At 35.4% G+C, this 27,602-nt stretch overlaps 1 protein-coding gene across 1 annotated transcript in view; it reads right to left on the bottom strand.

Annotated features, from left to right (window-relative positions):
- The window catches only part of LOC115210489, a 67,276-nt gene that overhangs the window by 5,519 nt on the left and 34,155 nt on the right, over window positions 1-27,602 (bottom strand). Inside the window, exons 9-11 of the mRNA XM_036502145.1 lie at window positions 25,416-25,517; window positions 24,140-24,244; window positions 1,125-1,256 (exon numbers count right to left, since the gene is read on the bottom strand). Coding sequence (XP_036358038.1) covers window positions 1,125-1,256; window positions 24,140-24,244; window positions 25,416-25,517 — 339 coding nt within the window. The remainder of the gene's footprint in view (window positions 1-1,124; window positions 1,257-24,139; window positions 24,245-25,415; window positions 25,518-27,602) is intronic.

Raw genomic sequence — 27,602 nt, 5'->3', positions numbered from 1 at the left:
ATGTACAGAAAGTGTAATAGCTAGAATAAGACTAGGGTGGAGAAAATTCATAGAACTTTTACGTTTGTTGGCAACCAAAGGTTTCTCTCTCCAAGCGAAAGGAAGATTGTATGATATATGTATATGGACAGCAATTCTACATAATAGTGTGACATAGACACTAAATGCAGAGGACATGCGAAGGCTGGAGAGGAATGAAGCTAGTATGCTCCATTGGATATGTAATGTAAGTGTACATGTTCATCTGAGTGCTTGTTTATTGAGAAAGAAGGAATAAGAGGAATTAGATGCTGTATGCAAGAGAGAAGACTGTGCTGGTTTGGTCATGTGATGCAGATGGATGCTGACAACTCCATAAAGAAGTGCTGATCTTTCAAAGTGGATGAAACATCTGGAACGGGGAAAACCAAGATGATATGAGACAAAGCACTGAAGGATTATCTCTGGATGCTGAACCTCTCACATGAGATAACAAAGAACTGAGATACCTGGTGGCTTGCTGTACTCAAGAAGACCCATCTTTACAGCAGAAGTGTTAAGACCACTCTCCCTGGTGAAGAGGATTGGCCTGCAAGAGTTGTGTGCCAGTGCCATGTAAAAAGTGCTTGTGCCAGTACCACATACAAGCACTTGTGCAATGCTATGCTAAAAACACCCAGCAGACACTGTAATGTGGTTGGTGTTAGGAAGAGCATCCAGTCGTAGAAATCAAGCCAAATCTGATGAGAACCTTGTGCAGCTCTCCAGCTTGTCAGCTCTGGTCAAACTGCCATGGAAAGTGGATGTTAAATGATGATTATGATGATGATGATAAACTGAGTGGAAGTTATTGTATGAATATACATGTGTGCATCTTTATACTAGTGTAAATTGGTGCATCAGACAAATATACCTTGTTCTGTTACATCCCTTTATGCTAAAACAAACTTAGTCATTCAACAAAGACCAATAAAATGAATACCAGTCTAAGTACTGAGGTAGATATCATTGATTAAATAAAAGTCCTTGAACATGATGCTCAAGCATAATCAGAGTTCAAAATTTGAAACCAGTTAAAGAATTAAAAAAATCAATATGATGCCAAGACATAACTTACACCTTTCTGAAGTGCCAGATCAACTCACCAGAATTATAAATAATAATCATATTTCCAAAAGCATGCCAAATTTTATATCTTGGTTTTATTTTATACTTCAGTTGAAATGTGGTCTGGGATGTGCTCATTTTACTATTCAGTAATAGTTGCCATGATTTTCCTGAAAATAAATATATTTATCAATCAGATTTAGCCATTAACTCTTGAAAATATACTTTTTTTATTATTTCACAGTTAGGATGACTTAAGTTGGGTTTTGGAAAAAATAATTCTTCGGGGCAAAACAAGCATTCAAGTTTCAGTTAACAAAATCTGATCAAACATTAGAATAAAATTATAGTACATAAATATATTAAAAGTAAGGGATCAAATGGTTTGGGCATTGGACACAAATTGATTTGAGTAGCTTTTGATTCAGAACATGACATTGTAAGTTACTGCAGATTAGCTATTTCTTATTCCTGTCTCAGATGGACTAACAAACTGAAATGCTTAAATTTCAGTAATACTTTTATATTAATTTATTATTTTTGCGATTCCAGTTTTTGACACTTTTGTTTAGTTCCAGATAAACTGTCCTAGAGCAAACATATGGTCAAAGATATCTTTGCCATAGTGTGGCATAGACTACTGCCCACTGTCGAATTTCCAGACATATTTCCAGCTCTTTCGCTGTTATTAATGGGAAATATTGAAGAAAGCAACTCTGGACAGACTTAATTAAAACTGTATTAACTAAAACACATCAACAACATTGACTAAATTGTGCCATTAGACTGTCAGGTCAGAAAAGATTTTTTCTAGCAGTCTTCTCTCAGATGGAGAGACCTTTAGTTGCTAACAAAGGTAAAAGTTCTCTGAATTTTCTCTGCTAGCTATTGCACTTTCCATAAATCCACCCCACCCACCAGCTAATTAGGTCCTTTAGGTAGCAGAAATTATCCACTACCTCTAAAGAGGCTCTGGAGCATTTGAGAAAATCAATTTCCTGAGTATCTGTAATTTTTATGAGTCCTGTGCATCTTCCACATACAACACTACTTTCTCTGACAACCATTATTTCATGGCAGTTATATACCTTTTCTTTGTCTGAAGATTTCTAATAGGAAATTCACTTACATGTCTATATAACACATAATTCTTTGTAATCCCTATTAGCAAATGAAACACATGCAATGGAAAATAAATAATACAAAAAGTTCCTACTTTCCTGTTTTGTTATATTCATGCATACACACACACACACACACACACACACACGTGTGCACACACACACACGCATGCGTGCACACACACACACACACACACATATGATGGACTCTCTCATCGAAGACAACATATAAACATTCAGCTTTTGTGGAATGACCTGCACAAATGATATATTTGGTCATCCCATAAATAATGCAGCTTTTCTATACTTTTATTTTTCAAAATTAAGATAAGCAAAGTTCTTTTTTAATCTAAAATATACTCTCCTTCATTTTCTATTAAGCTCTTCCATCTATCTGGTAGACTTGCAAGGCCCCTCTTCCAAAATTCACTTGTCTGTGATGAAAAATACTCCTTCAGTACTGTTCTGACCTTATCTACAGAGTTCATATATTTCCCATCCAAATGATTTTGAAGACTGCAGAATAAATGATAATCAGATGGGGCAATGTCTGGTGAATATGGTGAGTGGGACATCATTTCCCATTCAAACTGCTCCATCTTTTAGAAAGTCATCCTCACTGTATGTAGCTAAGCATTATCCTGATGGAAGAACATCTTTCATCTTGAAACTAAAGATGGTTGTTTTTCTTCTAGCACTAACTTAAGCCACTCAAACTGGTTGCAGTAGATCTCCTTTGTTTTCATTTGGTTTGGGTTTAAAAGTTCAAAGTGGACAAAACCTTTTATATCCCACCAAACAGATAACAACACCTTATGTGGGTGAAGACCTTCTTTAGCCTGGGATTTCGGTATTTCTCCTTTCCCTATCCACTGTCTTCAGCACTTGACATTTTTATAGAGAACTCATTTCTCATCACCAGTCACTATTCTTTCCAAAAAAGGTTCATTCATGAGATGTGGCAGCAAAGAAGAGTATACATTCACTCTCTGTGCACAATTAGACTCGGAAAGTTTGTGTGGAACCTATTGACCCAACTTGTTGACTTTTCCAATGGCATGCAGATGTCGATGAATGGTTGAATGACCAAATATAAGCCTCTTTGCTAGTTCCTCAACAGTTACGATGGGATTTTATTCCACTAGGGTTTGCAGGATGTCCTTGTTGAGGACTACAGATTTTCCAGGACAAGGCTTGTCTTCTAGGCTGTAGTTCCTGGCTCGGAATTTCTGGAACCACCGTTGACACTGGCTTAAGCTTATTGTCTGATCCCCATACACTGCATTAATATTCCTCACATTTTCCATTGCATTGTTGCCTCTATTGATCTCATAAAACAAAATCTGCTGAATATGTTCCTTTGTCACTTCCATTACAGTTTTGAAAAAATAGCTGTTAAAATCGAAATTCACTCTTCAAAACTTGCACTCAGAATAAATACAAGGTAAAATTACTACCTGCTTTTATAGAAAGTTGATGCAGGCAGTTTATCTCATAACCTTCTGACTTTTAGTCCACGCAATTGAAAAAACCCACACTATTTATACATATACTTATATATATATATATATCAATTTATGCAATAGTTATAGAAAATTAGAAAATTTTAAAAGAATATTCCACTTTATTCAATTTATTCATATTATTAAATTTCTTAATAATCCATGCAGGTTAAATAAAACTAGTAGGGTATATAATTTTCTTATTTAGTTACAAAACATTAAGATTTGAAATTTAGGAATAGCCAGAATGCTATTATTTAAAATATGTAAAAGTACGGGTGGCACAGTGTATGCAGGATAATTCCTAGATCAAAACGGTTATTCAATAAGTTTATATTATTCCTATGTTTCAAAATTTCATATATATATATATATATATGTGTGTGTGTGTATATATATATATAGTTAATCCAAACATGAAAACACAAAGAGAAAACACAACAACGCGAGGACGTGGAACGAATATAGTATTATTGGACGTTCAGGAAGGGAGAGAAGAAGGAGAGTTTAACATTTCGAGCGGAGCTCTTTGTCAGAAACATATGAAAAGGAAAGATCCAGAGAAGGGAAGACGGAGGAAAAAAATTGCCAATGGTACACACACGGTCACATATATATATATATATAATTATATTCTTTCATTTGACTGTGGCCATGCTAGAGCACCGTCATTAGTCAAGCAATTGACTCCAGAACGTATTCTTTGTAAGCCTAGTACTTATTCTACCAGTCTCTTATGCCAAACCGCTAAGTTACAGGGACATAGACATACCAGCGTCAGTTGTCAAGTGATGCTGAGGGGACAAACAGACACAAAACACACACACACATATATGCAATGGACTTCCTTCAGTTTCCATCTACCAAATCCACTCACAAGGCTTTGGTCAGCCCAATGCTATAGTAGAAGACACTTGCTTAAGGTACTACACAGTTGGACTGAACCAAGAACCATGTTGTTTGTAAGCAAGCTACTTACCCCACAGCCACTCCTGTGTCTATATGTATAGGTAGTCTCAATAGCTTTTTGCCACTGGCACCACCAAAATGGAACAATATCAAAGTTAAAGGTGCAAAATTGTAATGATCTTTTAGATGTTGACTGATGTGGAATAAGCTACAAATTTTCTATTTGTTATATTTTTGTAATATTTCCGTTTGTTATGTTAAATTTTTGAAATATCATTCACACAGTAGTGTGTGAATAACATTCATAATGTCAGTCATTCACACACTACCATGTGTGAATAATATTTTTAAGGTCAACTCACTTATGACCACTTCTAGACTTTGTCACTAACTCAGTTTTTAACCAAATTAGATGATGTTTACATTTTTAGATTGGTTACATCTTAAGCTACATTTTCAGCAACCAAATTTGAAAATTGTTTTGGTAGAATAAAAGTTTCAGTAAAGTATGTGAGGTTGAAAACGGGAGATTAATGCCTGAAATTGACTTTGTGTGCAAATATCTTTTTAAAAATAAATCTATATTTTATTTTTGCTTATATGATAGATCTCAGCAAGAAGAATTATCCATGTTATATGCAAAAATATCCAGTAGAAAAAAAGTACTGAGGTAAAAACCAGCAAAAGAAAAGGGAGCTTAATGCCTGAAACCAACTTTGACTCCAAATATTATTCTTATTTCAAAAGAAAACTATATCTAAATTCATCTTTTCTGATAGATCTCTAATAGAGGAATCCGATGATTCCAATTATATAAAAACAACATTTTTAATAAAAAAACTACTGGGGCCAAATGTGCTGAAAAAGTGGTAACACCTAAAACCAAATTCAAAACCTAAACATTTTGTTTTTTATCTCATATGATAGAACTCATGAAGATGAGTGTCGTGGTGCTAATCTTTTCAAAAAATATTCACACACTACTGTGTGTGCTAATTTTTTCAAAAAATATTCACACACCACTGTGTGTGTCAACATTTACTCACTTATGACCACTTCTAGGCTTTGTCACTAACTCAGTTTTTAATTAAATTAGATGATGTTTACATTTTTAGATTGGTTACATCATAAGCTACATTTAGAGCTAAAAACTTTGAAAATTGGTCCAATAGAAAAAAGTTTAAGTCAAATATGTGAGGTCACAAACAGAAGAAATTGACTGAGTCCAAATTTAAAAAAAAATTTATATTTTATTTTAGCTTATATGATAAATCTCGACAACAGGAATCTATCCATGTTAGTTATATGCAAAAGTATTTAGTAGAAGAAAAAAAAGGAGATTAACACCTGAAATCGACTTTGACTCCAAATATTGTTCTTTTTTCAAAAGAAATCTATATCTAAATATAACTTTTCTAATAGATCTCGACTAATTACTGGGACTAAATGTGCCAAAGACAGTGGTGATGCCTAAAAGCAAATTCAAAACAAGTTTTGTTTCTGTGTAAAAATTTTGTTTTTGATTAGCTCATATGATAGAATTCATCAAGATGAGTGCCATGGTGCTAATCTTTTCAAAAAATATTCAAAATGAAAAAAAAGTTACTGTATAAGCTAAATGTGCCAAAAGTATGTAAAACAATTTTCAAGTAATATTATTACTTATTACAGTACTAAGATGAGTTGGCAGAGTCATTAATGGGCAGGGTGAAAGCTTTGCAGCATTTTGTCTGTTCCTACATTCTGATTTCACATTCCACCAAGGTCGTCTTTGCCTTTTATCTTTTCAGTACTTGATAACATGAATATCAGCCTAGCACTGAGGTCATTGTAATCCACTTCTTTCCCCTCCGGATTTGATGGCCTTCTGCTAAAATTGGAAACTAATACTGCAAAATGTTTGATTCATTTCAGTATTTAGGCATCTTGCAAAGATCTAGCTCATATTCATAGAATACACTATATTGTAATAAAGATCATTTGCACATGGCAGTGCATGGATAATATTCTCTTTGTTACTAATTCAGTTTTTTTTACCAAATTTGATGATGTTTATACATTTTTTAGATTGGTTATCACCTAAACTACATTTTGAGCTACAAAATTTGAAATTTGGTTCAGTAGAAAAAGAAGTTGAGATTTCAAATAAGTGAGGTCAAAAACAAGAGAATAATGCCTGAAATTGACTTCAGGCATATACACACAATGCTGTATACATACTTTCATAAACACACACACAATGCACATACACATAAGTAACGTTTAAAATGCCCATGAAGGGAAACAAAGGTGAGTGTGATAAAAACATAGCTTTAAGGAGAGAGGGGGTAAGTTGACAAAAATTGAGGACAAGTGAATTCTTTTCTGCTGTCTATTATAAATAAACACTAACACACAGACACACACGCACATATGTACATATACCACCATACATACATACTTATTGCAGAAAAATGTTACTGTGGTTCAAAGCTTAATCATTTTAACCTAATAAAAAAACAGGATTGAGAAGCTGGCATTTTTTGAATGATAATTGTCTATCACAAAATGAAAGCAGACTCATTATATGAGGAGGAATTTTTATTAAACAAATGAAAGCAAAACATTACGACGGCTTAAGTTGCTAGAACTTCTGAAGTTTTAATAAGTTTTTTTGTTTGCTTTTAAACTTTAATGCAATATTATGAGCAGCAGAATTTAGATTATTATTTCTTAGGGTAAATTGACAAGGTTTTTGCTTTAACATAGTATGATTGGATTTTCAGAGTAGCAGGATTTTTATTTTCAGGCAAGAACAGTAGCTGAATTGCAGACTTTATTTTTATTTTGCACTGATTTTGACTAACAAACTAACTTTGCCCTAACAAGGGTAAGTGGCTCCTCCTGCCTTACAGTGGATGCATTGGCTATTTTTACATTTTAAAAAATTTTATATTAGCCATGGTTTTACTATTCATATGATCAGATTATCTTCTTACTATATAGTTAATATATTCTCATACCTCTTCTTACTATATATACAGAGTGTGTAAGATATTTGAGGACAGATTTATGTTTATAAAAAAAACATATATACATAATAAAAGATAACTTTATTTATCAAAAAATGCTATGAGGATAAAAATAAACCTTCTTTTCTATAATGTTATTCAATAAAAGCCACCTTCAGCTTCAACAACTGCTTCTATATGAGATCTAAATCATCTACATGCATTTGGACATTACTCTGACTATGGCAGCTTTCAAAGAATCTTTGGTGTTATGGGTGTGTTCATTGACTTCTCTCTCAAAATTGCTCCACATGTAATAGTCCAATGGATTGAGATCTGGAGAATTAGGAGGCCAAATGTTCAGGGTTATGTGATCATGAAAATTTTCAAACATCCATTCCTGTGTTACTGGAGCCATGTGCGATAGTGCAGAGTCTTACTAAAACACATATGGCCTTCCATTGCATACACTGTCTATCCAGGGCTTAACAATTATTTCCAGGACCTCAATGTTGGTGGCAGAGTTAACTCTAAGGCCTTGTGGAAAGAAGTAAGGAGGCATCACATGTCCTTCATTGCTGACAACCCCTAAAACCATGACAGTTGCAGGAAATTTTGTATGCATAACACTAGGAACTTCAGAAGGGTCTGCATATAACCATCTGCCATTTCTTCTGTTAACTTTTAGATCCTGGTTGAAGTTTTTCTCGTTTGAGAAAAACCAAATCAAATCTTCTTCGGCTGGATTTTTCAGTTTGCTTAAGAGCCTATTAGATCTAATGTAGTGATTTTCTTTTGCTTTTTCTGGCAAATTGACATATCCTCATAATTTAAGACTTATATCTGATGTCTTTGCAGACAACGCTTCTGACCGTTCCTTCTGACACATGGAGATCTTTTACAATTGACCTCAAAGACTTTCTGGGATTGTAATCAATGGTCTGTTGAACTTGCTAGATAAATTCAGGTGTTCTAATGATTTCAGAGCATTTAGAATGCTTTGATACTGGTGATACATTTCCGTCTTCAGTCTCTAGCTCCTTACAAACTTTGTAGAAGAAAAACCTGGCAACTTTTAAAAATCACGATATTTCTAAATTGCTATGCTCAGTCTTTATAACCACAATAACAGCATGCCTCTTCATTTCTTGAGTAAGCTGAGAGTCTGCCATTATTATTTTCTGAAACAAAGATTATACAGAGTTAGCAAAAAATGCAGCAAAAAAGGTATGTCCTCAAATACCTTATGTACCCTGTAGATATAGCTCATTTATTTTTTGATTTTATAATAAAATTAGTATTATATTAATATTCACTATTATACAGAAAATTATTATCTTTCATAATGAATTTTCACACTTTTTTTTTTTTTGGTGTGTTCATATTATGCACTTTGTTTCAATATAAAAATTTTATATACAGTGAAGATATAGGATCTAATATTTTTTACAATTATAATTACATTTCTCATTATCCTAAAAATTGTTAATTTTAAAGGAAATAAATATACAGGTGAGTTTAATTTAATTAACACAAAACAAGCAAATATTGCTTGCATGCTTTAAATTTGATGTTTCTCTTTATGGGGTGGGGTTGACTTGAATACAGGGCCTAATAATAATACCGAAGGAAAAATAAATAATATGGCAGGGGTGGGGACTGAATTGAATGAAGAAAGGAAAAAAAATCAAAACAAATATTAAAGAAAAAGAATAGAAAAATTTCACATTTTCAATTCCATAAAAAAAAAATTGAAAACTAGAAAATTACAGCCTTAAATCAAAAGTTAAATATAAATATTGCTCATGAATTTAAAAAGAAAAATCTTAAAAACATTTTTGAAAAAGTAAATTTTTTAATAAACTTTTTGTATCTTTTATAGATAAGCTTGAAATCGGTTTATGGAAAGTAGGTTATATTTCATTTATATAAATTGGAGTTTTAAACTGGTTTATGAAAATTGGATTATAATATGGAATTTTAGCATATGTATGAAAACTTCATTAAAAAGAATTTTATTCCTCAAAATTTAATGATACAATATTGTTATTGTTTCTTTCAAGGGGCAGACCTGAAGGCTTCTAGTAATGCTGTTCAGAAAAAGCAAAAGGGCAGGTGGCTCCTCGTGCCTTACAGTGGATGCATTGGCTATTTTGGCATTTTTTAAGTCATTTTTATTTTATATTATACAACGAAACCCTGTCCAGAAAACTTGTTTTTATTTTTAGAATTTAAGAAAAAAATATGTGAAAATTAAAACACACAACATAAAATTCTTATTTTAATTCAATCATCAACAATGAAAAATAATTAAAATATTTTTTAGCAAAAGAATATTTAGAAGTTTGATTGCACTGCCTGGAAAAAAATGTGGATTACAATGAAAAATGCATGTTAAGATTCTTAAGTTATTACATGTAGAAAAATCACACACATATATATACACATATGCACATATTAATAAATACACATATATTTATCTACACACACACATATATATATACACGCACACATATACATATATATACACACACATGCACGGATATATTCATACATATACACACATCCATACACATGCATATATATATACATACACACATATACATATGCATACACATACATATATATATAAACCTATATGTATACACATACAAATATATACATACATACCGACACACACATGTATATACATACATACACACATACACACACCCACACATAAATATCTCCTCCAGCTCACATGTCTCCACACCTCTGCACTCGTACCCACTACCACCACTATCACCACCCAACGTCTGCTTTCCATGTGGATGCCAAACAATGACAACGATGATGGATGCATGCACAAATATATGGGCACATAAGAAGCAGAAAAAATACACATGCATGGATATGTGTGTGCATATACATATGTATACACATATATCCACACACATGTATACATACATGTATGCACACATACATGTATCACACCCGTATATTTACATATGCCTACATACACATGCACACACACACACACACACACACATGTATACATATCTAGACTACTCAAGTATTTAAGTTCACATGTACATTGTGGGGCAAAGTGGTTAATGAAATGGTAGTTTACCTCTGAGGGTTGTTCTCTTCAACGATTGAAAATGTGAGTGTCGTCCACTGCTATTTAGATTTCTTTTATTCTTTTATTTGTTTCAGTCATTTAACTGCGGCCATGCAAAGCCTAGTACTTATTGTATCGGTCTTTTTTGCTGAACTGCTAATTTACAGGGACGTAATTTACAGGTTGTCATATATATATATATATATATATATATGAACACACACATACATACATACATACATACATATATATACACACACACACATATATATATAAATACACACACACACACACAGACACATATACATACATACATACGTATGAAGGCCATTCACTCGTGACCGAGGAAGACCATCGCTGATACATATAGATACATATATTTATATATATATTGTGGGCATTACTATACATAAATGCCACATGCTAGGAGGGACTCTTAAAGTCAAAACTACCAAAATAAACAAACACATAGTACCGAATGCAAGGGAATACAACTCTCGAAGCGAGCCTCTTAAAATCAGAATTCAGCTGCATATCATATGATTTCATAATGAGTACACAAATGCACTTTTTAATCCTCAGTGCAAGCATAATTCAAGATTTATAAAAAAATGAACAAAAATCAATATACCAGACGAACACCCAATGTATCCAGCGTAGCATATAGAATTGTTTCATGCTAACTACTTGATAAATTCTTATAAAGATTTTATCCTATTTTTAAATTGTAAATTTAACCAGAGCATATTCAGTGCTGAATTTTATTCCGAATAAACACGTACGGAGATGCAATTCGAAAAAGCTCACCTTTTACATAGATGTATAAAGGGTGAACATTTGGATAAGATAGCAGGTAAAAAATCAAAAACAAATGAAGGGCTGGAACTTTCGAGATTTAGAGCAACAGTAAACAGAATTAGACAACTGGATTTCTTAACTTTACAATAACATACAGTATGGAATATATATATACATATCTATATCTATAAAAGGCAGGATGTGTATGTGTGTGTGTGTGTATGAATGTAATTTATGCATGTCCACAAATTTGTACGCATGTCACTCCAATTTTAGGAGGACATTGGTCATGACCATGGCTGTGCTTTTGTCAACTTATTTTTCCCAAGACACCTGTGGATTGTGGTAAAAATCAATTTTCAACCATAACTTTTACCAATTTTTAACGTCAGTGAAATCTGTAAGTTTGCTAACATGAATTAAGTCCCCTTCTTGCAATGGTGAAGAGGTGTATGTAGGGGGGAGGGGGGAGAGTGACAGCATACATTTTTAAAATTTATTTTTCCTTGCATCTTTTTGAGTGAGAGACTGAGAGAGAGAGAGAGTGTGTGATAGCGTATTGCCCCCCTTCTCTGTCAAACACACTAAAAGACGGGAGAACAAGTAAATAAATAAAATTTACGCTATCTCTCTCTCTCTCACACACACATTGCAACATACACTTCCCCTCTTTCACTCTCTCTCACATTGCAATGCACACTTCCCCTCTCTGTCTTTCCAACAACACACACCTCTCTCTCTCAGTCAATCACTTACACTCTCACTCAAAAAAGATGCGAGGAGAAATAAATTTTTAAAATGTATGCTTTGTGTGTGTGTGTATTTGTGTGTGTGAGGGAAAGAGGAACAGTGTACATTTTTAAAATTTAGTTTTCCTCACATCTTTTTTGATTGTGTGTGCGAGTGATTGACTGAGAGAGAGAGAGAGGGGGTGTATTGTTGGAAAGAGAGAAAGTGTGTGTTACTGTGTGTGTGAGACAGAGAGGGAAAGAGATAGCGTAAATTTTATACATTTACTTTTTCTCGCATGTTTTTAGTGTGTGTTTGACGGAGAAAGAGAGAGAGAGGTGTTACGCTATCACACACACACTCTCTCTCTCTGTCAATCACTCACATACCGATCAACATACACCTTCTTTCTCTCTCTCTCAAACACACACTTTCTATCTCGCACCCCACCATCAACATATACACACGTCCCTATCATTTTTTCTCAAACGAAATGTATAAAAAAACGAATAAAAATTTTTACGGAATTTACCTAAAGCTGTACCTTAACAGCTGATAGATCATTGATTCAGAACAAAGGATAGCCCTCGCTGAAACTTTATCTCCTGCCACAAAATCTTCAATGATATAATGATACCAGAAATAAATCACTGCGTTAATCCCCACCTCAAAAAAAAACCTATCATCCAATGAGTGGAACACTCAAATGGGATAAAGAGTACATGCATCACAACAACATCATTATTATTATTATTATTAAATTCAATAGTACTAAATATAAAAAATATTTGCGCAAATAATTTTATAAATGATAAGTAATACATTTTTAGTTTTGGAATTTTTTATTTTTTATTTCATAAATATTTTTGGAATGATAAGTATAAGAAATAATGGAGTAAATTATTTATTTATATGTTTATTGATGGAAAAATATGGATTTCTAATTGTTTTATTTGTTAATTATAATTTAGATATGTACATTTATTTAATTTTTAAAATTTTATAATTATTATATGTGAACTAAAATCTAAAAGTATTAAGTGTGATTGATTTGTAAAATAGTTTGTAATGTAAAATATTAGAGTATAGGTAGTGAAAAGATATACTATAGTTTGTTAATGTTATTCTCAAAGCTAAAATATATCTTCACAGATAAAATACATTTTTCTATTTACTCTGTTTTTTTTTACCTTAGGTTTTTAACATGATAAATGTATTATAGACACCTGGTCCTACTTTTTAAGTTTAAATTTATTTAACGGAATTTCTTCTATAACAATTATCATGATTTTATTTCTTTAAGAAATATTGTTTAATTCTATTTGATTATTTATTTAACTATTATTGTTATTATTGTTGACCCGAGGAGTAACTATACTTTAAAATTGAATTGTTTTGGGATTAAATTTAAATTTAATTCGAATTGCAGTTATAGCCACGAAACGTACGTAGTCTTTTTACTTATTATATATTGTTTATTCGTTTTTTAAAAACTTTTTGTGATCTAGTTATATGTTTTATAATATATTTTATTTTTTCTTCATGATTTGGTTTATGTCTATCATTGTTTGAATTACATAATAGTGGTTTTTCTCTAATTTATATATATTATATATTTATATTGTGAAATTTGATTTAATACGAAATTGAATTTTCCCCTGTAAGTTTGGAGTTATATTCCCTAATGTTATTATTATATATCCAACCAAAGTACAAATATATGGAAAACTACCACCTGTATCATCTCTTGTGAAAGGTAGAAGAGTCCAGTTTGTTGTAGAGCTGAAAACGAGGTAATTTCTACTCTTCTCTGTAAGCCATCTGCTCGCGATACCAGAGGGTGCACACTCTCCTACCCTAATGTAATCTCCAGGGATACAGGCATCCAGCAACAGGACCTCCGTAATGCTATGATGGACCGTGAAGTCTGGCGTAACATAGTAAATTCCATTGTCTCAACCACGGTCGAACAATGATGATGATATATGTGTGTGTGTGTGTGTTTATCATCATCATCATCATCATCATTTAACGTCCGCTTTCCATGCTAGCATGGGTTGGACGGTTCAACTGGGGTCTGTGAAGCCAGAAGGCTGCATCAGGCCCAGTCTGATCTGGCAGTGTTTCTACGGCTGGATGCACTTCCTAACGCCAACCACTCCGTGAGTGTAGTGGGTGCTTTTTACGTGCCACCGACACGGGGCCAGACGAGGTGGCGCTGGCAACGGCCACGAACGGATGGTGGTGCCAGACGAGTCTGGCAAACGGCCACGAACGGATGGTGCTTTTTTTACGTGCCACCGGCACGGGGACCAGGTGAGGCTGGCAACGGCCAAGAACGGATGGTGCTTTTTACGTGCCACCGGCACGAGGCCAGTCTGGGCGGCGCTGGCAACGGCCACATTCGGATGGTTCTCTTACGTGCCACCGGCACTGGTAACTCAGCTGCAATTTCCATTGATCGATTTCGATTCTGATTTCCACTTGCCTCAACAGGTCTTCACAAGTAGAGTTTTGTGTCCCAAGAAGGGAAGGTATGCATAAGTGGGCTGGCTACATCCCATGTAGAAGGCCACGGGTTATGGTCTCACTTGTCCTGCCGGGTCTTCTCGCGCACAGCATACTTCCAGAGGTCTCGGTCTCTAATCATTTCCTCAGTGAGACCTAAAGTTCGAAGGTCGTGCTTCACCACCTCGTCCCAGGTTTTCCGGGGTCTGCCTCTTCCACAGGTTCCCTCAACCGCTGGGGTGTGGCACTTTTTCACACAATTATCTCCATCCATTCTCGCCACATGCCCATACCATCGCAAATGTCTCTCTTCCACACCACATCTGATGCTTCTTAGGTCCAGCTTTTCTCTCAAGGTACTTACACTCTGTCGAGTATGAGTACTGACATTACACATCCATTGGAGCATACTGGCTTCATTTCTTGCGAGCTTACGCATATCCTCAGCAGTCACGGCCCATGTTTCACTGCCATGTAGCATGGCTGTTCGTACACACGCGTCATACAGTCTGCCTTTTACTCTGAGCGAGAGGCCTTTTGTCACCAGCAGAGGTAAGAGCTCTCTGAACTTTGCCCAAGCTATTCTTACTCTAGTAGTTACACTTTCAACACACCCGCCCCCGCTACTGACTTGTCACCTAGGTAACAGAAGCTATCAACTATTTCTAGTTTTTCTTCTTGGAAAGTGACGGAAGTTGGTCTCAGAGCATTTTCAATGTTTATTGTTCCTGAGCATCTGCCACATACAAAAACCATCTTCCTAGTTAGCCTTCCTTTGACATTGCAGCACCTCTTATGTGTCCATAGCTTACACTTGGTGCATCTTATAGAGTTTCTACCTACACCTCTTCTACAGATCGAGTAGGGCCATCTACCTGAAGGCGCTTGTGATTTGTCTACCTTCCTACTTATTACGACTTTGGTTTTAGCTAGATTGACTCTAAGGCCCTTCGATTCTAATCCTTGCTTCCACACCTGAAACTTCTCCTCCAGTTCTGATAGTGACTCAGCAATTAGACCAAGGTCATCAGCATAGAGGAGCTCCCAAGGGCATCCTGTCTTGAATTCCTCCGTTATTGCCTGGAGGACTATGATAAATAGGAGGGGGCTGAGGTCTGAGCCTTGGTGGACCCCTACCTCTACCCGGAATTCTTCACTGTACTCGTTGCCAACCCTCACCTTACTAGCAGCGTCCCTGTACATGGCTCGCACAGCTCTCACTAACCATTCATCTATCCCTAGTTTCCTCATTGACCACCAGATAAGGGATCGGGGGACCCTGTTGAAGGCTTTCTCCATGTCAACAAAAGCCAGGTACAGGGGCTTATCTTTGGCTAGGTATTTCTCCTGCAGCTGCCTTACCAGGAATATAGCATCAGTGGTACTTTTCCCTGACACGAACCCAAACTGCATCTCATCTAAACTAACTCTCTCTCTAATTAGTTGGGCTATGACCCTCTCCATAACCTTCATCACCTGATCCAACAGCTTGATACCTCTGTAATTATTTGTATCTAGGGCGTCACCTTTACCTTTGTAGCAGTTGACTATTATGCGGCTACACCAGTCATTGGGTATGACTCCTTCGTGTATCACCTGATTAACTATACGGGTGACTAGGCTATAGCCGACACTACCAGATATTTTGAGCATCTCTACAGTGATTCCTGATGGGCCTGGGGGCTTTCCCTGTCTTCATACTTCTAATTGCCTTAACTACCAAGGAACTATCAACTCGGATAGCTGGTCCCTCTGTTGGGTCAACATTCGGCAGACTCTCTTTATCCCATTCATTTTCTTTATTCGGCAACCTTTCATAGTGGCATCTCCAAACCACTCTCTTTGCATCATCATTTAGCGCAAGTAAACCACCTTCCATGCAAACACACTTCTCTCCTACCACATCACAATTCTCTCTCACACACTGTCTTGCAACGCGAAACACCTCCAGTCTTTGGTCCTCACGGCGCAGAACATTGGCAACTTTTTTCTTATCTGCTTCCCCTCTGGCTAGATAGACCTGTCTCCTAGCTTCCCTTTTGGCAGTCTGATACAATTCCCTGCTACCACCGTTCTTCCAGTGCTTCCAAGCCTGTCTCTTTTCTCTAATAGCCCTGTCTACAACACTGTTCCACCACCACGTTACCTTGGGACGAGAGGGGACTTTGCACCAACCACAGATCTGGTCAGTGGCTCTCAGCAGGTTGTCCCTTAGAAACGTCCAGTTGTCTTCTACCCCATGTGATACTCTATCCCCTTCTACTTCGTCAAAGGCTTCAAGTAGCATGTCCCTAAATCTCTGTCCATTCGCAGGATCTTTAAGCTTCCAGATCCTTCTTCTCCGTGTTGGTCGTCTTCTTGTTGTCCTCCTAGTCCTGATCCTAAAGTCACTAACTACCAGTCTATGTTGTGGGGTACATTCTTTGCCTGGGAAGGATGTAGTCAATTTGGCTGGTATGTTGGCCCGATCGGTAGGTGGCTGGTAGGTTTCCTGAAGTTAGTGTTGCAAATCATAAGATTATCTGCATTGCAAAACACCATAAACTAGGAAGAGGTTCTGTTAATCGTGTGAGCAAGAAAGTAGGTTTGAAAAATCTGAGAAAATGAGATTTTTAGGGGAAAGTAAGTGGCTATGAACCGGGAGACAAGACTAAATAAAAACCATATTTGAGCTAGACAGAGTAATGAGAGAATACTGAAAGAAAGAGAGAACGAATAATATAATGAGAGAGTACTGAAAGAACAATATAATGAGAGAGTAATCAAAGAATAGTGAAAGAATAATGATGATACGCGCAAAGATAGAAGGTAGAGGAAGCGAGGCTGAAAGAAGAATTACTTAACTTTAACCATTCATGATCTGTGCGTATTTCTTCTTTAGATATTTGGAAGCGAGTGGGGTTAACGATAATGCAATCGCTCTTTTATATATGGCGATGATGGTTATGGAAGGGGGGGCATAGAGAAACATAGGGAGAGAGATAGGGTTAGTTAGAGAGGGGTGGAGAGAGGTGGTCGAAGAACATGTGGGAATAAAGCGGTGTGAGAAAATTTTGACTAGCATAGTTGAAAGGGGACGGCATTGTCGATAATAATTATTAGTTGATAACTAATATAGACTTGGGGCAAAAAAGGTAAAATCTGAGTTCGTTAAGCAATCTAACTAGTCCATAAACTAGGAAGAGGTTCTGTTAATCATGTGAGCAAGAAAGTAGGTTTGAAAAATCGAACCATCTCAGTGTAGCTGCTTAAAATGGTCATGACTTCTGGGACTTGAGACAGATGAAGGAAACCCAAGAATGATCCGTTTTTTTTTTTTGCCTGTCCTAATTGATTTTCTTTTGACTGCCTTTGAATCATCCATCTGTCCGAACGGTTTAATGCACTCTACTGCGTTTTTGTTTCATTTCTATATTTATATTATATTTATATATATATATATATATATATATATATATATATATATATATATATATATATAGTGGCATATGTGCTCACCTTATAGAAGGTATGTATCTAAATTTTGTACGACTCTTACTCTATCTTTTATTCCCCCTCTCGTTTTCCTTCCTTTTTCTTGCTTTCCCTCTCTCACATTTTTTGGCCTTCTCTTTCTTTAACTCCCACTACTTCCCACTCGTTTATCTCCCCTGTACCTTTCTCTTTGTCTCTGTTTTTTTTCTAATCCTTCAATCCTGCCATCCCCTACCCATCTCTCCACCTTCCACGTGACTGTTGTCCAGCCAGGCATGATCTTTCTTTCTTGGCCTGACTGCCAATCGTCAACACCTCTTGTGTCCATCTCTCATGTTCCACGCCAGCTCAATTTGATTTGTTCTCAGTTGATAGACGCCTGTTGTTATTTCTTGTTGTTTGTATTCATAATTGTGTACCATGTTCTCCATTTGTTTTTGTTTATTTATTTTTTGTCTTTGTTGCTATACACATTTGCTAGTTTTCTTACAAAGGGGTTTAATGCTCTTAGCTTAGACTTTTTGGGGACAACCAGATTGAACCACCTCAAGTGTAACTGCCTGAAATGGTCAGGATTTCTGGGACTTGACTGATGGAAGAAAGCCAAGGCTGACCCTTTTTTTTGCCTGTCCTTCTAATTGTTGTTTCTCTTGTCCACCTTTGTATCATCTATCTGTCCGAATGCTTTAATGCCCTCTATTGCGTTTTTGTTTCATTTATATACATATATATATATACATATCTTCAACTCTTATTTCTAGCAATGCTGGTACTATCTTGTATCCATGAATATAAATATATATATATATATATACACATATATATATATACATATATACATATATATACATATATATATACACACACTCACGCACACTCACACATACACACATATAAATTGGGTCATCCCATAAAAAATGCTGTTGTTTTCAATTGCATGAGCTTAAAGATAGAGAGGGACAAGATATACTACCTGCATCAACTTGCTTTAAAAGCAGGTTGTAATTTAACTTGTACTTATTCTAGGTACAAGTTTTGAAGAGTGCAGTTCAATTTTAACAGATATTTTTTCAAAGTTATAATGGAAGTGTCAAAGGAGCATATTCAGCATATTTTGCTTTATGAGTTCAATGAAGGCAACAATGCAACAGATAGTGTGAGGAATATTAATACAGTATATGGGGATCGGACAGTAAATGTAAGCCAGTGTCAATGGTAGTTCCAGAAATTTCGAGCTGGAAACTGCAGTCTAGAAGACAAACCTCATCCTGGAAGATTTGTAGAGCTTGACAAGGACATCCTGCAAACCTTGGTGGAACAAAATCCCATAGTAACTGTTGAGGAACTAGCAGAGAAGATAATGCTCAAACACTTACAGCAAGGAGGACATTCCAAAGGCTGCAGCAGTTTGAATGGGAAATGATGCTCCATCCACTATATATATATATATATATATATATATATATATATATAAATGTTAGCAGTGCTCTGGCATAAGCAAAATTTATGTTAGTTAAAATATGTTTTTGACATATTTCAACTGGTAAAAGGTAAATTCATTGAAGTTACTGTGGAGAAAATACCTCCCTTATGATAAAAAGTTGTGAAAACACCTAGTTTGTTCAGTGTTGCCATCTATCAGGAATGCCAAACATCGTCAATGGGATGTATCTGAGAGAGACAAATCTGAACAAAATTCATAAAGCATTGCTTTCTGTAAAATTCTTGTCACAAGGTATTTTTTACAGAAGGAAAGCTAGGCAACAGGTTCACATAGCAAAAGGAATCGCAGAAGGTAAGAGATTTGCCAATGTTCTACAGCACAAGCATCAGAGATGTGAGGTTTTCTGGATTGCAAAACAGTGCATCAGAGAGAATAGAGATGTGGGTGAAAAATGTGTGAAAATGGATAATGGTATACTAGCATTTAGTGTCTCAAAGAAAAAAGATGAGTGGAAGTGCTACTATGAAAGGTTACTAAATATGGAAAATGAATGTCCGGATGCTTTAATACCCTCTATTGCGTTTTTGTTTCATTTATATACATATATACTTTCATATATACTTGGTGACCCTGCCAGTGCAGGTGCCACTTAATAAGCACCTAATCCACTCTGTAAAGTAGCTGGTGTTTAGAAGGGCATCCAGCTGCAAAAATCATACCAAAACTGACTTCATCTGTGCAGGTGCCATGTAAAAATCACTCAGCCCACTCTACAAAATGGTTGGTATTAGGAAGGGCATCCAGCCATAAAAACCATGCCAAAACAGACACAGAAGCATGGTGCAAGCTCCTGCCCAGTCAAACTGGCCAGCCTATGCCAGCATGGAAGGAGGAAGTTAAACAATGATGATGATGATGATGACAATGACGATACATATGTATATATACACATAATAGAGATAATGTTGCAAATAAACAGATAACACTCCTTGAGTTTAGTGTACTGAATGTATATATACTTGTATACATGTAAATAAAGAAAAGGCAAACACTGCAAAATTTTCTGATGATTAACATTCAAGTATAAATATATCTATATTTATATATTAGTAGAGCAAACTCACTCAGATTACATAGAATCAAAGAATTAGAGGGGAGATGGTATAGTGTTACAAGCCTAACAACTGTTTCTGGGAGCTCTGAGTTACTTCATAATGTTGGCAGATGTAGTTCACCAAAAATTTGTTAGCAGTAATGGAATCAAACAAACATTGGAAAAAATCAAGCCTCCTTCTTCAGGGTGGAGAGATAAGAATCTTATGTACCAGATTATTATGCAGGGAAATCTAAAGGTAGAATGGGTGTAGTGGAAGACAAGCAAGTAACAGAGGCTGGAGGAGGTAGGTGGCTCAATGAGAGTGTGGGGAGTGTTGGAGCAAGAAAAAGAAGGTGAGATAATGGAGTCAGATCAAGAAGATGGAAGGGGTGAATGAACAGGGTATTGAGAGAATTAGTAATAGAAGTGGAGAGTTGGGAGATGAATGGGAAGGGTAGTACAGGTGGTATTTGAAGGATGGTCAATGTTGTTGGGTTTATGAATAGATGATAAAATTTAGGATGTTAAGATAGTGAGCACAAGAGGGATTGAATATTAAGGGAGGGAAAGAGTTCAGTTAAATATTCTAGTGGGGTGGTGAAGGTGGAATTTCAAGAATGAAGGTGGATTGTTGACAGAGAGTGCTGAAGTATGTAAGAGTGTATGTGAATAAGTATGGATGGAGAAGAGAAGAGGAATGGATATATAGGTTGTGATGGTAGCAGTAAAGTAGTTTTGGATGAGGAGAAGATGGGGAAAGGAATTCAAAGATGGGGTGGCTGTAAGTGAAGATGTGGTGGGTAGGAGGAATTTGCAAAAGTAATATTAAGAAGAAATATTTAGTTGAAAGATTTATGTTACTAGTGTGACTTAATTGTAATTAAGGTTAATTATGATTAGGAAATTACATAGATTTAACAAAATGGGCAAACAATGAGTAGAACCAGTGTTTATATGAAAGGATTACATCTGAGAGTGGAGGTGCAATGGCCCAGTGGTTAGGGCAGCGGACTCGCGGTTTCAATTCCCAGACTGGGCGTTGTGAGTGTTTATTGAGTGAAAACACCTAAAGCTCCACGAGGCTTCGGCAGGGGATGGTGGTGATCCCTGCTGTACTCTTTCACCACAACTTTCTCTCACTCTTACTTCCTGTTTCTGTTGTACCTGTATTTCAAAGGGCCGGCCTGGTCACTCTCTGAGTCACGCTGAATATCCCCGAGAACTACATTAAGGGTACACGTGTCTGTGGAGTGCTCAGCCACTTACATGTTAATTTCACGAGCAGGCTGTTCCGTTGATTCGGATCAACCGGAACCCTCATCGTCATAACCGACGGAGTGCTTCCACCACATCTGAGAATCTATTAAATAATGAGGAGTTGTGGTTTCAAAGGATGGTGAACAATTCCCTTAAATACAGTTTACAAATGCCAAGGTTAGTGTTGTAAGGGGAATGAACCAATGGCAATGAAGGCAATTACACAACAGATGCTTGCTCCCTGACAAAAGGAGAACAAGCAATTATATATGCCATTCAATCATTTACAAAAGGAGTTACCTGTATATTTAAAAAATATATAGTCCTTGGTATACTTTTAGAGCTGTATCAAAATTTCAGTGAATAGTTGATGCAATGATGCATCAGTATGTACACTTGCATAAACAAGTATACATACTAATGAAATACACATAAAAAAGTTGAAATTGTTTTGAACACATAAACATATGTTGAAATGTTTTTAATAAGGTAGAAGTGTTGAAGTGCCGAACTTTCCCTAGCTCTGTGAACTTCACAGAGCTAGGGAATTGGCCCAGCAGATAAGATGCTCTCAAGATACCACTGCCTGTCACCTTCATTCAATGGGTAAGGTCCAAAACTTCAGTGCATGTGTGCCACATGGTCTGAGTGAAAGAGACAATCCCCAGTACTATTCTATTGTTGTCAGATTGATTGCTCAACACCAACTTACTTGTGGACACAAACAGAGTAACAATACAAACAAAGAAGTTTACATGGAAAGTTTTTTCAAAGCACTGAAGAGTAAAAAGGAGTTTTGAAGAGTCAGGGGACTTGATCCTAGCTGTGTAGGATCAGCTAATCAGAACAAGATACATTAAGAAGAACAGAAATAAGGAAGATATCTTGGCTGGATGTAGACTGTGTGGTCAAAGAGAAGAGATAATTGTGTGTATAATCCCTGAATGTAAAGCACTTGCTCAGAAGGTATATAAGAACTTGATTTTTTATTACCTACAAGGGGCTTTACACAGAATGGGACAATACAAAACATTGGGGACACAAAACACCAAAAAAAAAAAACCATAAGCGCATGATAAAGATGAAAAGGGGTAAAATGAGTAATGAAAGCGATGTTAACCACCCCATTGGTCAACATCACTTATCTATAAGGTCTATAAGAACTGAAGATATAATAAGATTACTGTTGTCAAACATTCACAAATCTGTGAAAAAATGAATTTGAAGAATCTTTGAAAATTACCATGTAAAGATAGTATGGGATATGAAATTTAAAATGGACCAGTAAATAGAACATTCATGCCAAGACATGAATTCAATATTCAATAAAAAGAAAAGACTGTGATGCTTAACTGACATTACTTGCTCATATAATGTAAGATAATTAGTAAAAGAATATGAGAAATTAGAAAAAATACCAGAGCCTAAAATAGAAACTTCAAAGAATAGGAACCTTAAGAACGAGTTGCAAGAAGTGACTGGTTAAAGATGTTGGACATCAAAATGAATTTCCTCGCTCTATAAAAAGCTTGTTTGTTTGGCACAACAAGGATGATAAGAAAGATGTTTGATATCTAAGGTTGTAGAATGCAACTGGACATGTAGTAATCCAATGCTGACAGAACGACAACAAAATGCTAAGTAAACAATAATAAAAACAATAAGGATGGTTTCAAATTTTGGCACAAGCCTAGAAATTTTAGGGTGAGGGTGTTAGTTGATTGCATTGACCCCTAGTACTTAACTGGTATGTTACTGACCTGAAAGGGTGAAAGGCTAAGTTAACCACAGCAGTATTAGAACTCAGACTTTAAAGAGCTGGAAGAAATGCAGCTAAGCATTTTGTGTGATGTGCATGGCAGAAACTGGGGAATGCTAGAGTTAACATACTTCATGGTATTTAGTTTCATCTTTCAAGTTTACATCCCAAGATTCACTTTGCCATTCATCCACTTTATCTTTCATAGTATTGATAAAAGAAATCTCAGACACATTTTAGTGTTGATCCAATCAATTTCAATCCAACAAATTTGTAATCTTGACCCAATGTAAGGAATCATTATTATCAAGCTATATTTAGGAAATAAATATTAATCCAGACTCTTGTTGCTGGGAATTCCCTCACCATCATAGTATGAGAAAGAGGAGTAAGTTGACATTGCACTTGTGTTTGTTGTTATAATCTCAAGCCATAAAATATGGTTTGGTTTAATTCTGAATGTCCATTTACTGTTAAACAAACAAAAAGAAAAAATGTTGAGAATTTGAAGCTATTATACAAGTTATATTATAATTAATCAATTAATGGCTTATTTTGGTGGTGCTTTAAAATGTTGGGGAGGCAGTAGTGAATGGTGTTTTTGGTATTGGTGATGACTAATGATAGTAAAATTAGGGCTGATGTTAAGTGATTGTTCTTGTTAATTAGAACAAATCAGCTCCACTTGAGGAAGGTCAATTCACTGTTTGAATGTAGACTTTAGGCTGTTAAAATATGTAATATAGAGAGGGTTAATGGTGATGAATGTTGTAGTAGCAGCACCATATTTCAATGATGTTGGAGAAGAATAATTTCTTGCATCTCCTTCATAAAAATGCTTTGAAAGTTTTTTGGGGTCATCAACTAAATTCATTTATTTCTTTCCAATATTATCAAATTAACATGAAAAATATATTTATCATAGCATTTTATGACCTTTTGTTGCTCTGTTCTTTCTCAACAGCTTTGTTTATTGTTTTGAAATTTGAATAAATTTTACCCTTTTTCAAACAAAAGTGCAAAGTAGGTAAAAATGAGCTTTTTGAAAGCTGCTTCTCTTTGCTTTCAGTTAAGGTCCCAAAGTCACCAAAATCATTTGAGACATTTGTGCTGTATATGGAGAAGGCACTATTACTGAAACTAGTACACAGAAATGGTTTTCATGCTACAAGTAGGAGAAATTTGACCTCACACACTCTTTGCATTTTGTTTGATCTGTTCAGTTCAATGAATGGGCGCATCTGTGAGGATCCATACCAACCCACTAGGGATGATCTCATAATACCATCACCGGTCACCTTCACTTGATGATTAAGGTGACAGGTGATGGTATCAATGTGCCACAGAAGTAAGCATAGAAAGCTATAAGCTTGTTGTGTGCAGTGAGTTACACTGCTCATGACTTTTTCACAACTTTCTTGGCCGTCAATAATGTTAACTGAGGGAGGTTAGAATATTAGGCTTGTTACTAATTAGAGGGAACAAATATTGAAGCTATGGAACAGAATATATATAGTGATATTATTATCCAGTCACTAACATACTGGATGCATCATGATCTTTTTTGTCTAGAAACTGAAATTTTAATGAAAGAGATATGTATTAATTAATGATCCTTGAACAGATACTAATAAGTAGTATAATACATACACATCAAGGTCAAATGGTGCAGTTTGTGGAACATTCAGGAATCTTCTTGGTCCACTGATGACATCAATAGTGGGGCTGAGAAAGCAGGAAGGAACTGAAAAATATTTTGGCAGATAAAAAATAAATGATTCACCAAGTCTTGTCTTCATAAAAGCAGAATTTAGTTTCAAGTTTTATAAACTATTAAACAGAAAGAAGATCCATATCTCCATAAAATAAGAAGCTAAATCTATCATGAATTTTTCATTTTTGTATTTTGAGAAGGTCATTATGCCAGTGAGAAACACATGCACTGCTTTCTTTGTGGAAAAATTGGACATGTAAAAGCACACTATAAAACCAAGATGACAAAACGTTGGAACAGAGAAAAAAGAACAAACAAGATGTTGAAAAAATAGTAATGTGACAAAGAGGAAATTTGTAAATGTGAAAATTAAAAATATAAGAGTAAAAATGCAGCTAGATACTGGGAGTGATATTACCATTGTGAATGAAGGAACTTGGAAGTATATCAGTAAGCTGAAATTAAGTAAATCTACTAAAGTAGCACACGGTGTCATGGGTAAAAGATTGTATTTTGTAGGTGAATTTGTGTGTAATGTGACATTTCATGACCAAATGAAAAAATTAAAAATATGTGTTCAAAAATTCAGTAAATCTATTTGGCACAGAGTAGATGGAACTGTTCAAAATGTGAAATGTGTCCATAATTATTTTGTGTGGGAATATAGTGAATTCAGTTGAGGGCTCTAATGTGGCTGAGGGATTGAAACGCAAAATAAAACATTTATTTCCAGTTGTTTTCTCAGATGAACTTGGCTGCTGCACGAAAATGAAGGCAAAAATTGTAATAAAACAAAGTGCAACACCTGTATTTAAGCAAAAACAGAATGTACTGTTCATGGCACTAGAACAGGTAAATAAGGAACTTGAAAGACTTGAAAGCCTAGGAATAATGGAGAAGATGGACCACTCAGATTGGGCAGCACCTATGGTCTACATTTATAAGAAACATAGTAAGTTAAGAGTTTGTGCAGATTTTTCAACAGGTTTGAATGATTGCTTAATCTCACATTGCCAAATATGAGTTTTTTCTGAAAAGAATTAAATACTTGGGCCAGATAATAGATATAAACAGATGGAAACTGGATCCATCCAGAGCAACTGTGATAAAAATATGCCCACACTAAGTAATGTAACTATGCTACAAGCATTCTTGGGATTAATGAATTACTATCAAAATTATATCCCCAATATACACAATGTAAGGGCCCCACTCAATGATCTGCTAAAGAAAAATGCAAAATGGTGCTGGGCTGATAAGTATCAGAAGGCATTTGACAAATTAAAAAACATTTTAACATTGAACTTGTCATTAATGCATTTTAATCCAAAGTTGGATATTATATTGGCTACAAATGTGAGTGATTATAGTGTAGGAGCAGTGCTCCTACACAAATATGATGGTGGGAGTAAAATGGCTATAGCCCATGCATCACAATCATTATTACCAGCTGAAAGGAACCATAGCCAAATAGAAAAGGAAGTGTTAGCAATCATATTCAGTGTGAAAAAATTCCATAGAGTTATTCATGGAAGAAGTTTCTGTCTACAAACAGACCATGCCCATAACTGTCAATATATGGTTCTAAAAAAGGAAAACCATAAACACACAATGAATAGACTACAGCAATGGAGTACTACATTATTGAATTATGATTACAAAATGGAATATTTACTATAAAAAAAACTAGGGCATACGGATCGTTTGTCCAGACTGATACTGAAACACTGTGAGTCATTAAGATCAGAAGAAGTAAAAAAAAATGTAATGTGGAATGTGGTACAAAAATTACCTGTGACCCTTGAAGATATAAAACTAAATGTAGAAAAGACAAATTCATAACAGAAATGAATACAGTGAACAGGAAAAGTAAACAGGAACAGGATTGGCGTGAAACAAAACCAAGACATGAACCTATACTCAACTTGTGATGGTGTACTGATGTATGCACAGAGAGTAGTAATACCTGAAACACTGCAAAAGAAAATGTTGAGGGAATTTCATGTTGGACATCCAGATATTTTTAGGCTGGAAGCTTCAATGCGTAACTATGTATGCTGGCAGAAATGGTTAGATAAATTGAAAATTTAGTAAAAGGCTGCTGAGGATGTGCTC

Source organism: Octopus sinensis, linkage group LG4 (genome assembly GCF_006345805.1).
Source record: "Octopus sinensis linkage group LG4, ASM634580v1, whole genome shotgun sequence".
In the NCBI taxonomy this organism is placed as follows: Eukaryota; Metazoa; Mollusca; class Cephalopoda; order Octopoda; family Octopodidae; genus Octopus; species Octopus sinensis.
This window is presented reverse-complemented; position numbering and strand designations above follow the sequence as displayed.